This window comes from Euprymna scolopes, chromosome 17 (assembly GCF_053919585.1).
Source record: "Euprymna scolopes isolate OS-2025 chromosome 17, ASM5391958v1, whole genome shotgun sequence".
Classification (NCBI taxonomy): Eukaryota; Metazoa; Mollusca; class Cephalopoda; order Sepiida; family Sepiolidae; genus Euprymna; species Euprymna scolopes.
In genome coordinates this window covers 71,047,369-71,059,981 of record NC_136498.1, presented here as the reverse complement: position 1 = coordinate 71,059,981, position 12,613 = coordinate 71,047,369, and the positions used below count along the sequence as shown (strand labels likewise).

The 12,613-nt window shown below is 31.6% G+C and overlaps 1 protein-coding gene across 1 annotated transcript in view; it reads left to right on the top strand.

The window, feature by feature from the left end:
* LOC145296783 (large ribosomal subunit protein uL13m-like) overlaps window positions 1-11,893 on the top strand; it is a 44,488-nt gene extending 32,595 nt beyond the window's left edge. The window contains exons 6-7 of the mRNA XM_080142849.1: window positions 6,904-7,025; window positions 11,704-11,893. Coding sequence (XP_079998975.1) covers window positions 6,904-7,025; window positions 11,704-11,755 — 174 coding nt within the window. The 3' untranslated portion in view covers window positions 11,756-11,893. The remainder of the gene's footprint in view (window positions 1-6,903; window positions 7,026-11,703) is intronic.
* Window positions 11,894-12,613: the final 720 nt, after the last annotated feature.

The following is a 12,613-nucleotide window of genomic DNA, read 5'->3' as shown; positions in this document are numbered from 1 at the left end:
GTATTCAGCATAGTCGAAAACCTATATATGTCGTCATTTTAAAGGAAATTGTGGAGGTGGTCCTAAACGAAAAAAATACCTTTTTTTTAATTTAAAATGATGGTAGTGTAAAGCCTATGGAGTTAAAACGAAATCACAATGGTGGTCATATTTGAGCCATATTCGAGCCTCGATAATAGCTCAGAAATCAAAGTACTGATAGAAACGCACCCAAGAAACGTTGCTATGTTTATCTGATGTCATGTGAGAACAAGAAAAAAAGGTCGACATACGACTTTTAACTCTCAATAATGACTCAAAAATTAAAAATTAAACAATATACTAGTAGAAACCCACCCAATAAATGTTACCAAAGGCAAGATAAGTTATATGTCTACCTAGCAAAAGAATATATTTGACTTTTACAAAAAAAAACAATTAGAACTTTCGCATTACATTAAAATAAATATTAAACAAAAATAAAGTAAATATATGCTGGTAATTAATTTTCAAATCATGAAACACATTTTGAATATCTTTAAAAATACACTTACATTTTATGTTGCCAAATTGTCGAAGCCAAACGATATCGAAGATGCTCTTTCTGCTAGTGGTCTAGGACCTAGGTTTTTGAGCTTGGTGGGATGTAGACGGCACTGGCGCCTCCCTAAGTATATGATACCGGCAGAATGAAAGAAAGTCACACGTAAACATGACATTCAATTCAAGGCTAAGCCTTTTCATGGTGCTCGGAAAACTCGTCCCGGGAAAACTTGTCTCCGGAAAACCCGTCTCCGGAAAACTGGTCCCGTATTGAATAAATATCGATTGAAAACACATTTTATGATCGTTCTTGAAGGAGATATTGTTTTTTAAAATAGACTATAGCCCCCCATAATATTTAAAAAAAAATATTTTTACTTGTTTAATGTTTTTTTTTAAAATAAAATCGATTTTCTAAGTGTCCATTTTCTACCTAACTGGCTAAGTTCTTAGTGGTTTCACTTATTTTAAAGCGTTTATTATGTTCATACAAAGTTAATACCAAATTTTTTTGTTCTTATTTTCACGATGTTTTTTGGAGTCATAAAAACAATAATAAAAAACAAAACAAAAAAATTAAAAAACAGGGAGCGATTCGATTCTTCGTTACTTTTTTTGTTTTTGTTTTTTAATTATGATAGTTTTTTTTTGTTGTTGTTGTGTTTTTGTTTTCTCTCATACCAAATGCACTCATGCGTTATGTAAAATTATAATTTTATCAATTATCAACAGTTATTGTCGTCCTGTCAAATTTTGCAAAAATTAACTAATAAATTAAAAGCGAAATATTTTTTTTGCGCGAGAGATGCCATGTGCTAACAATCTCTCGTTAACTCATTTTTAATTTTTACTTCAAAATTCTAAAATCAATCATTAAGAGAAAAAGTAATCACTAAATAAATATATTAATCAATTTTATTGAAAACTTCGCTATCGTTTATCAAGAATCTTTTTAATTTCATTTTTTGTTGGTTGTTTTTCGGAGGGAGATATAGTTTTTACCCCCCCCCCCATCAAAATTATATTTTAAAAAATATTAAAATTTATTATTCTCTTTTTAAAACCAAATCTCCCTTAGTAATTTCTTTAATTTTCTATTTTTTAGCGATTATCAAGACCCCTAGATGTGATATAGTATATCAGTGTATCACTGATATACCGGACATTATTTCTTGTTCTCACGTAACACTTTTGTTTGTTTTCAGTGTTTTTTTTTTCTTTACCGAATAAACGATTCCAAATCAATTAAACAACAGTAAATAAGTAAATTCTTTTTTATATTAATATTTTAAAAAAATATGCGGTCTCGTTTATGAACATAATAAACACTTTAAAATAAGTGAAACCACTAAGAACTTAACCAGTTAGGTAGAAAACGGACACTTAGAAAATCGATTTTATTAAAAAAAAAAAAAAAAAAAACATTAAACAAGAAAAAATATTTTTTAAAAATATTATGGGGGACTATAGTCTATTTTAAAAAACAATATCTCCTTCAAGAACGATCATAAAATGTGTTTTCAATCGATATTTATTCAATACGGGACCAGTTTTCCTACCTAGCGAAAGGGGTCGAGTTTTCCGGAGACGAGTTTTCCCGGGACGAGTTTTCCTAAATTATTCCCTTTTCACACCTTTCGTCTATTTCTTGTCAGGCAGGATTGCTAACCTCCGCTACAGAAATTAAAATTGTCTCAGTTTTGTTTATCTAAAGGTTCCTATTTACTTACACCCCGCTAGAGCAAAGTTAGACATAGGTCGGTTTTTAATCTGGGGAATATCCAGCTCCCCAAAAAGGGGCACTTTTGATAGGAACAAAAACTTGCAATTGCCTGAGTTTAGAAGGGTTGTTTATCTAAAGGTTCCTATTTACTTGTACCCCGCTAGGGCAAAGTTAGACGCAAGATCGTTTTTTTTAATCTGGAGAATATCCAGCTCCCCCAAAAGGGGCACTTTTGATAAGAACAAAAAATTACAATTGCCTGAGTTTAGTAGGATTTCTCCTTCATTGAACAGGGAGAAAATAGATGAAATGTAGCATCAGCACAGATACTACACTTTCTTCCTAAGTGATAGTACGTAATACGACTTCCCTCGTGTACTCCGACTCCTATAAGTTTTTTTATTGCACATCAAAGAAAACTGTTTTTTTTTTAAGTTGAATGATAAATCTGTGGTGAAAGATGGAGGTCCCTAATGAAATTTCGAGAATATTCTAGAAGTAAATTTGCAGTTTATTTTCAAAGTATCGAAAAAATTGTTTTAAATTAAAGAAATATTTTATCAAGAAAAATAATATCAAGAATTATTACTAATTAAATACAAAGTAGAATATAACGTGGTATTTGTTTATCTTTCATTTATTTTAGTGTCGTGTCGATGAATCGGATAAATCGGTAATTTTGGGGGTATCGGAATCGGTATTGGAATCGGAAAAATTTGTGCTTAATTTCCGATTCCCAAATTGATTCTTTTAATATTTTTAAAAAGTTCATTTTCAATTGTTTGTACCGATTATAAATATTTCTTTTAAACTATTAGTAAAACTAAAGAAGATCTAAACTTATTTTATATGCGTAAAATAAACAAAACAAAAATTGAAACTTTGCGAAAATTCGCTAGGTAACCTTTAGAAGAATGCAGTTTATTTTCAAAGTAGCGAAAGAATTGTCTAAAATTAAAGAAATATTTTGCCCAGAAAAATAATATCAAACATTATTGCTAATTAAATGAAAAGTAGAATATAAAAGTGTTGGGTTTTGTCGGTATGTTTGCTGCTCCCTCATTCGGCAATCGGTATTGACAAATATAACAAGCCGTGCATGCATGGTCCCCCTCTATGTGAGGAGGGGGGATCGAATAAAGTGATAAAAAAAGTGATACATAACTGATAAAAAAACAATTTTGAGTGAAAAAAAAATTTTCAAAAGTTTTCAGAAAAATGACTAAGTTCAACTTTTGCTCCACACCCAATATTAGCCCTAAAACCTCCAAGACTTGTGACTCTGATTTTTCCCAGGGTCAGTGATACTTCCATCAGGTGTATATCAGGTATGCCCATGGTTTTGCCAAGTTTCAGAAAAATCTAATGAATGGATGAAAAGTTATTCTGAAAAATATGTCAATTTTGTCTATTTAGAGTCATTTTGAGGTATTTTTTTTTACCTCTTTTGCCCCCATGGGGGAGCTGATTACTTGTAAAAATGGACAAACGGCTATGTTTCAGGCCTTAAGACATGTAAATTTGAGTTCAGCACCATAAAAAAAAACACTAAATAGAGATACATAATCACATTTTAGACAAATATGAAAAAAGAGCCTAAAAAAGGGGTGGTTTTTAGCCCTAAAAGTTCCCGGGGAGCGCAAACCAGAGTTTTGCCAGGGTCAGCGATACTGAATTTACATTTGCAACAATTGCCTTCACATTTTGGACAAGTTTCAGTAAAATCTGATGGACGGGAAAAAAGTTATGGGGCCAAAAGTGTAATTTTTGCCATTTTGGGCATTTTTGACCCCTTTTCAGCCCCTGGGGGAGCAACGAGAGTTTTCTTTAAAAAAAACTCGATGTTGTGCACATCTACGTATTGGAGTACAACTTGTGGCAAAATTTCAGAAAAAAGTAATGGACGGTTATCCGGGAATCATCCGGACGAACGGACGAACGCCATTGAAAACTATAGTCCCTCTCCGATAAATCGGGGGGACCAACAAGGAATGGGCAAAATTGTGAAAAGGCTTGGCCTTTGATTTAATTTGAAATATGCTTCCAGTGTGATTTTCTTTGATTCTGCCGGTATTGTTTATGTTTATACTTAAGGATTGCTACGACGGCGCCAATGCCGTCTGAAGCCGAGGCCTCCGTGAGATATATATATATATATATCATGGAGGCCTTGCTGAAGCCCACCAATCTCACTCAAAAGTTGAGTTGAAAGTATTATGGGGTAATTAACACCTTCGATGCCGTTGGTTTCGACAACAATACTTTTTCACACCCACTTGCCAAATTTCTCAAGGAGTTTAATATGAAAAGATTTCAAACGAATAGTTTTATTTTATTTTCCTGGAGCCACATTGTCTGACACCGTCGCATTTTTCTCGGGTTTCGGAAAAGTTAAAAATATACATGAATATCTCAATGAATTTATCAAAGTCTGGATAAAATAGATAAAGAGAAAACATTTAGAAATTTTTCAGATTGAAAAAGAAATTATATTTACATTTAAAAGTCCCCCCTCATTGAAATTCTACTTTTGGACGATATTTGTAAACCCACTAAAAACCAAATTATTTTTAGATCTAGGATGAAGCTCTAAACTGTCTTCACGTATTAAAAAAGGGTTCTTGTGCAGTTTACACTGTTAAAAAACGAAAAATAAAAAAATATATATATTCTACGTACTCGTTATGGAATGAAGTTCTCATAAAAAAATCACGTAATTTCATCAAATAGTTTTTATTTTATGCCGTAAAAACGATTTGGGAAATTCGGAATCTTCCTAAAAAAACTGCGATAATTAGTCAAGGGAGCGTAAAACAAAAACTATTTAATGAAATTACGTGATTTTGTTATGAGAACTTCATTCTATAACGAGTACGTAGATCTATAGAGTTTAGTTTTACTAATAGTTTAAAAGAAATAAATATTTATAATCGGTACAAGCAATTGGAAATTAACTTTTGAAAAATATTCAAAGAATCGATTTTGGAATCGGAAATTATACACAAATTTTGCCGATGCCGATTCCGATTCCCCGAAAATTACCGATTTAACCGATTCCCGATTCCGATTCATCGGCACAACACTAATTACAATATGCTAATTCTAACAGACTACGGTCTCCAGTCCAAACACGCAATTGGTAAGAATAACTCCAGGTGTAAGTGATACACAGATAAATGGACATACCTTGTGTTACACTGGTTCCTAAGTTAGCTGGCGGTTAGCACTCGACTTGAAGATGCTGTAATAATAGCTTTCTGATATCGAATGCATGCAAATCAACACGACGGTTTTATCTCCGTTTCATGACACCGTGGTGATCAAAATGCAACACCAAGTTCTCTTGCTCTCAAGAACAAATTTGTAGATTACATGACACTCTCACGACTCTTAATTCATTCAATTTGATTGTTACCTATATGGCCAGCTATAGTCTTTGTTCTCTAAAATTTGAACTCTTTCAATAATAGCCAATTGTGTCATCTTTGACAGTTTAGATCAACCAAAGTTTGTTATTGTTTTTTTGTTGTATTTATTTTTTATCGTTTGTAAATTCGTTTCTTAGTTCCAAATATTTACTTTGAATTTATTTGTTTCAAAACTGTATATTCTAAAATTCCTCCCGCTCAGCTGAGTAAATTACACATGTAACTAGTTAACCTACTTGTTCACCACCATAGAGCCCCAATCTGTTACATCCATGACTAAACGAAAATGTCATATTCCAAAAATCACATTAATTGGTCAAGTAGTTTTATTTTCAAATAAGAAAATTAAATTTTATGAATATCAGAAGAGTAACTCTTATCAGCCATCTTGAAAAAATCTCAAAAATCAACAAAAATTTGAGATTTGCGAGATTTGAGATTTGCGAGATTTATGAGATTTGCGAGATTTATGAGATTTGCGAGATTTATGAGATTTGCGAGATTTATGAGATTTGCGAGATTTATGAGATTTGCGAGATTTATGAGATTTGCGAGATTTATGAGATTTGCGAGATTTATGAGATTTGATAGATTTATGAGATTTGATAGATTTATGAGATTTGATAGATTTATGAGATTTGATAGATTTATGAGATTTGATAGATTTATGAGATTTGATAGATTCATGAGATTTGCGAGATTCATGAGATTTGCGAGATTCATGAGATTTGCGAGATTCATGAGATTTGCGAGATTCATGAGATTTGCGAGATTCATGAGATTTGCGAGATTTGCGAGATTTAATGTTTAAAGATTCACAATAATTGCTCAAGATTTTTCTAAAATTGATTTTTTAGAATATGATATTTTCATTATGTCACAGATACATACATTATACAAATTTTTCTTTTTGGTTTTTTAAAATCAGGAAAATTCTTGATTAGAACCCAACTTTCTAGTCTTATTGTCGATGATTTGTGGAGTTGCACATTTCCATTTTTTCATAAATACCTGAATATGGACAATGATCAAAGCATTATGAACCGCAAACTACAAATGTATATAATTGAGAACTGACTATTCAGTTGTAGACAAGTTTCCATAGCTTGCACGACTGAATAGTCAGTTGCCAATCTGATTAAATTTCTTAGTTTTGAACAATGAAAATGTTGGTTGTGTTCTGTGATTCTCTTAAAATGAAAATGTTTTTTAACTTCTGAAATTTTTTAGGATGTTCCTGAGGAAATTTTAAAGAACGTAACTGATCAACTACGACAACTTCATCCAGTGCCGAAACGCTTGGATGAATATTCCAAGGAAGAAATCGACAACTTCCCAAAATTATTTGATTGGTAAGTATTTTTTGCAGCCAAAAATGTGCATTCTTTTTTCTCTTTTGCTAAAATTTAATAATTTCAGTCTTTCATTGGTTTGTGCAACATGGTTGTTATGCTTGAACCGTGTTTGTTACCTCTCTTGAACCCCCCCCCCCACGCCATTCGGTATAGTCACAAAAGAACAAACATAAATAAATAAATGGAACTGTTTTTTTTTTCTGTTTTAGTGAAAGGCATTTATTACCATTACTTTCCAATTTCCAAACCCTGCCTACTTCTGTTTTTTTTACTGTTCATTTCGTCTGCCATGAGATTAACCCCACATACTCGGATTTGGATTTATTATAATTATTGTGATCCAGTATGTGATGTACCAAATTTTTTCCAATTGATTGCTTTCTCATCTGTTCTGTGTCAATGTTGAACATCTGTCATTCACTCTCACGACTTTTAATTCATTTGATTTGATGTGATTGTTACCTATATGGCTATTTGTCCTCTAAACTTTGACCTCTTTCAATAATAGCCACTTGCGTCATCTTTGACAGTTTAGATCAATCAAGGTTTGTTATTGTTTTATTTTTTGTTTTGTTTTTTTTATCGTTTGCAAATTCTTTTCTCTGTTCCAAATATTTACTTACAGTAAATAACACATTAAAACATATATTGGACACTTTAGACAATATGCCAACCCAAGGGTCGAATTTTCATGTGGCAAAACAATCTGCTGCAAACAAAATTCAGACGAATCAGTACGCTCGTTCGTGAAATGGCTTTGCTAGAGAGCAAAACTGTGAGTACGAGCAAATGGTGGAAGACACTCTTATAGTCGATCTGTTTATATTCTGCATTTATTTGAAGTCAGCACAGAAATCTTTGATTAAGGAAGGTCGTCTTACCATAGCAAGAGATAGATAAGATGATGTTGCATGCAGGTTGAAGCTTTACGCACCACAGCAGAAGAGAGCAGTATGCATACAATTCAAGCTAAGAACAATAAAAGGCCAACATAGTGTGGATATTGTGGCAAAGGACATCCTCAAGAAGAGTGTCCGGTAAAATGAGAATCATGCATGAAATGCAACAAAAAGGGACATTTTGCTATTGTTTGCTGCTCCAAGATGGGAGATAGAAGCAAAGAATGGCACAAAAACAGGAGAATCCACATGGAGACGCAAAATGAAAGTAATCTTAGTGGTTCAAATGATGATATATATATATTTCACACCATTCAGCAGTTGTCATCAACTGCTACAGAGGCATATGCCAAGTTAATAATTGGCAACAGACAAATGCAGATAGACGACAATACTAAGCTCGATACAAACAATTGATTGCTTTCTCATCTGTTCTGTGTCAATGTTGAACATCTGTCCTTCACTCTCACGACTTTTAATTCATTTGATTTGATTTGATTGTTACCTATATAGCCAGCTATGGTTTTTTGTCCTCTAAACTTTGACCTCTTTCAATAATAGCCAGTTGTGTCATCTTTGACAGTTTAGATCAATCAAGCTTTATTGTTTTGTTTTTTTTTTGTTTTTTTTTTTATCGTTTGTAAATTCTTTTCTTTGTTCCAAATATTCACTTTGTATTTATTTGTTTCAAAACTGTAAAATTCCTCACACTTAGCTGAGAAAATACCTAGAACTTTGGGTAACTGGCCGGTTGGCAATTTCTCTCTGCAGTAGTCTGAGAAAGTGTAGTCTTTGTCTGAGGCCTTTTCATTATACTGTGTTCGATTTCAGTAATGAACAAGCAAGCAAGCTGGAATGAATGTTTGTATACAAATATAACATTTTCATCTTTAAAATACCTTATCGTAACTTAACTCACACAATGGATCTATTCCCTAACTAAAATATGAGTGAGGCTTAGAACCTCAAATTTTAAATCTTTCCTTGTTCAATTCTATCCAGCTACAATAAGTATTGTATTTATTATTTGTGAAAGCTAGGTATGAAATTAGATTATATTTAAAAAATTATGATTTTAAAACTAATGCATGAGAAAATTTGTTTGATCTTGGTATGGTGTTTTGTTTTCAACTTCATTGTTGAACTGAAAGACGGATGCGGTTCTTCGCTGGCACCAAGTGTAGCTTAAGAAAGTAATCCCTGTCATGGATGTATGTCAGAAGCAGATATGCGTCATTAAATTTCTGACAAAAGTATATTGAAAATGGTGGTGACTGTATAGCAAAATAAATTTGGATGCACAAGAGGTCACTCGTTTTAATCGTACTACTCCCATCTTTGTAGCTCTTAAACTATTTTAGTTAAAAAAAAAGAAAATAAGAGGCTTTACTTTAAGAATGGCCCTTATAGTAAATTGTCTCTTGAGAAGATTGTTTTTTAGTTAATATTCAACAGAGTTAGAAATTTAATTGAAATTGAACATAAATTTAAAATTTGTTGAAATTTTTATACCACTTTGTGGGCGTTTGTTTTGTAGTTTTTGACTTTTAGTTCAACATACACACATAGATAATTGCCTTTTATATACTAGAAGACAATCATGAGCAATAATTTCCATGCATATTAATGTTCTCACACTATTTCAATCAACTCTCCTATATGAATGCAAAACATGTTCAATGTTTTTTTCTCTAAAAAGAAAATATATTTTATAACTGCCATTTATCATTATTTGTTTGGCCATTAAAATTTTATTTATAATTTTATTGTTATCTATTTTTACAAGACTGACAGAAAATATTAACCTTGACAGAATATAAACATACAATACCAACACTGTGATTGCCTGTTCAGGAAACCTCAATCCTTATAACATCCATGAAATATTTTTAGAATTAACAAATTTTTTTCTGTTAACACAATGAAGGTTATGAACAGGAAATGTAAATCTCATGTCAAACATTTAAATGTAAAGGCGCCAGAGCATAACTTTCCATTTAAAAGTTCTTCAAAACAAAAATTGTCCATAATTTAGGGATGCGAGTTCAACCTTTTAGCGTCGTATCATGTTTTTGTAATACAGAAAAGGCAGAATCACGCTTTTCTTTTTCTCTTGATATAATTTTTATGTAAGAAAATCAAATTGCTAGAGTTTTATGCTATTATTTTTTACCTATTTTTAACTCAATTGTTTTTCTCTTCCTCTTTTTTTCCTTTATCTTGATTTACCTTTTTTTTTTCCTTTCTCTCATATTTTGTCTTACTTCACCTCCATTTCCTCTCTTTTTCTGAAAATGTTAATTTTACCGTACTTTTACTGATTCTTTGGTAGAGTTACCATACTTTTACTGATTCTTTGGTAGAGTTACCATACTTTTACTGATTCTTTGGTAGAGTTACCATACTTTTACTGATTCTTTGGTAGAGAAGGTAGAAGACTTTTGTTTCATTAATGAATATCTCCTTTAAAACATATCAATTGGAATATTCAGTATATGAAATAAAGCAAAAAAAACAACAAAACTTATTAATTAATAATTAATAAGTTTTGTTATTAATTATTATTAATACCCTGTTGTATATTAGTCTAGGTATCTACTATTATATAAAAGGAACTATGGACTCGAAAACGGTTGGGGCGATTTTTATGAAATTGTACAAGAAAGTACTTTATGTGGCTGGCAGTGTTCTTAGATAGGTTTTCTATTGGAATGTCTTGGATAATTATTGATAATTGAAGAAATCCGATAAAAGCTGGAACAGACAATTTTGACAAACGTTAACACCTAACCTAGCCTAACATCACAAGTGCAGTTAAAAAGTTTTATTACCACACAAGCCGAAAGGCATAACATAAAATTAAGAGTATGTTGGTATGACAGGGGCACATTGGAAATGAATGTTTCTGTTTAAAGCACAATTGCACCATGATACTTGATTTTTTTTAATTTAAACTTGAACTCGAGCCATTATCACTGCTCAAGCAGTAAGGCCAAGCTTATAAAATCAACAGTAGGTTCTTTGATATGACAGGGGTGTGTTTGAAATGAATGTTTTAACTTAGGGCACAATTGAAGCAGGATACTTGACTTTTGCATTTTAAACTTTAATGCAAGCCTTTATATATATAAAAAAATAAATTTATAAAATCAACATTAATTTCTTAGTGCAATGTAGACAACAATGCATTGTGGACTAAGTCACTGCATATATATATATATATATATATGACACACTATACACATATATATATGTATATATATATATATATATATATGTGACACATCGATTCCTGTTAGATCAGCGATGTTTAACCTGATCAGTATCAAAACGGATGACCATTTGGAAGGGGTGGGTGTTACCAGGCTATTTTTGCTTAAGGCACAGGGTATGAAATAATGCAGCTCCTCCAATAATGTTGGAGTGTTAAGGGACTCTCAGACTCTACCAAAAATCACCTTTGCCTTCCCACAAAAATGAGATTTTACTTTTCTAGGCAATTATGAATACCCTGATACCCTAGGTTTAGAAATTCATGAAAGTGTCATGCCTCCCAGATTAAGAAATTCATCTAAAAATCTATTTTGTCATTGAGCACTCATATAGTTTCTAATCCTGATGAATATTTATGGATACAATTTACTGAAATGAAATTTTATTGGTTATCTTAACATTTTCTATACTTATGAACATTTCATTTTATTTTTTAAACTGAAAACTTCTGTTAATATAATTTTTTGAATCTTTATTTTCTATTGTAATTATTTTTATTTCAGGCCGAGTGATTATATTCTGGAGCAAGAAAGTAAAAAAGTTGAGACGTCTTGAAATTTTTAGTCCCCCCCCCCCTTTTTTTTCTTTCTTCTTTTTTTTTTTTGTATGTGTGTGTTTTGCTTTGTTTCTGTTTGTAGATATGTAAGCAAAATATATAAAAAAAATTAAATCTTTGTTTTATATTCAAATTTACATATTTTTATTTTTTATTTAATTTTTACAAATTTACATTGTAGTTTTATCGTTTAATTTTTGCAATCAGTTGAAAGATTTTCCTGGGTTTTATGCTTATTGACTTCGGTGTCAAAAAATAGCAAAGTGCAACAGTCTGTATAAAAGGACAGAAATATGTATGACTATATTTCATCTGAATGTTTGAACAAGACAACTTCAAACCTGAATATGATAAATTTTGTCACTACATCTGGTAGGCTGTTTCACGGCACAGAACCACAAACAGAATGCAGCCTTTTTTTTATAATAAAATGAAAGTGCCTATGGTACACTTTTTGCTTAGAAGATTCTGACTTTGTGATGGGATGAAAAATTCTTTGAAATTATGGTTGGTAATGTTTTATGCCAGAATCTCTTCCTCCAGTGCTCAAGTGATGGATAATTATCCAAAGATCAGTTGTATGATATGTGGTTTTTACTAATCACCCAAGTATTTGCAGTGAACTTGGTGACACAGAAACTATTGAGATGTGATTAGTGGTTCTAGGGGAAAGCGACTGTTTTTAGGAAAGAACTACTGCTTATTTTCACTTTTACTTTTTTTTTTTTTTTTTTTTTTTTTTTTTTACTACAGATGCAAGTTGGAATGCATCTAAGCATTTTCAAATGGTTTCACAAGCTCTGATTTAATTTTAAGTGATTTTCATTTCTTGTCAGCAATGTCATCAGAAAAGTCGG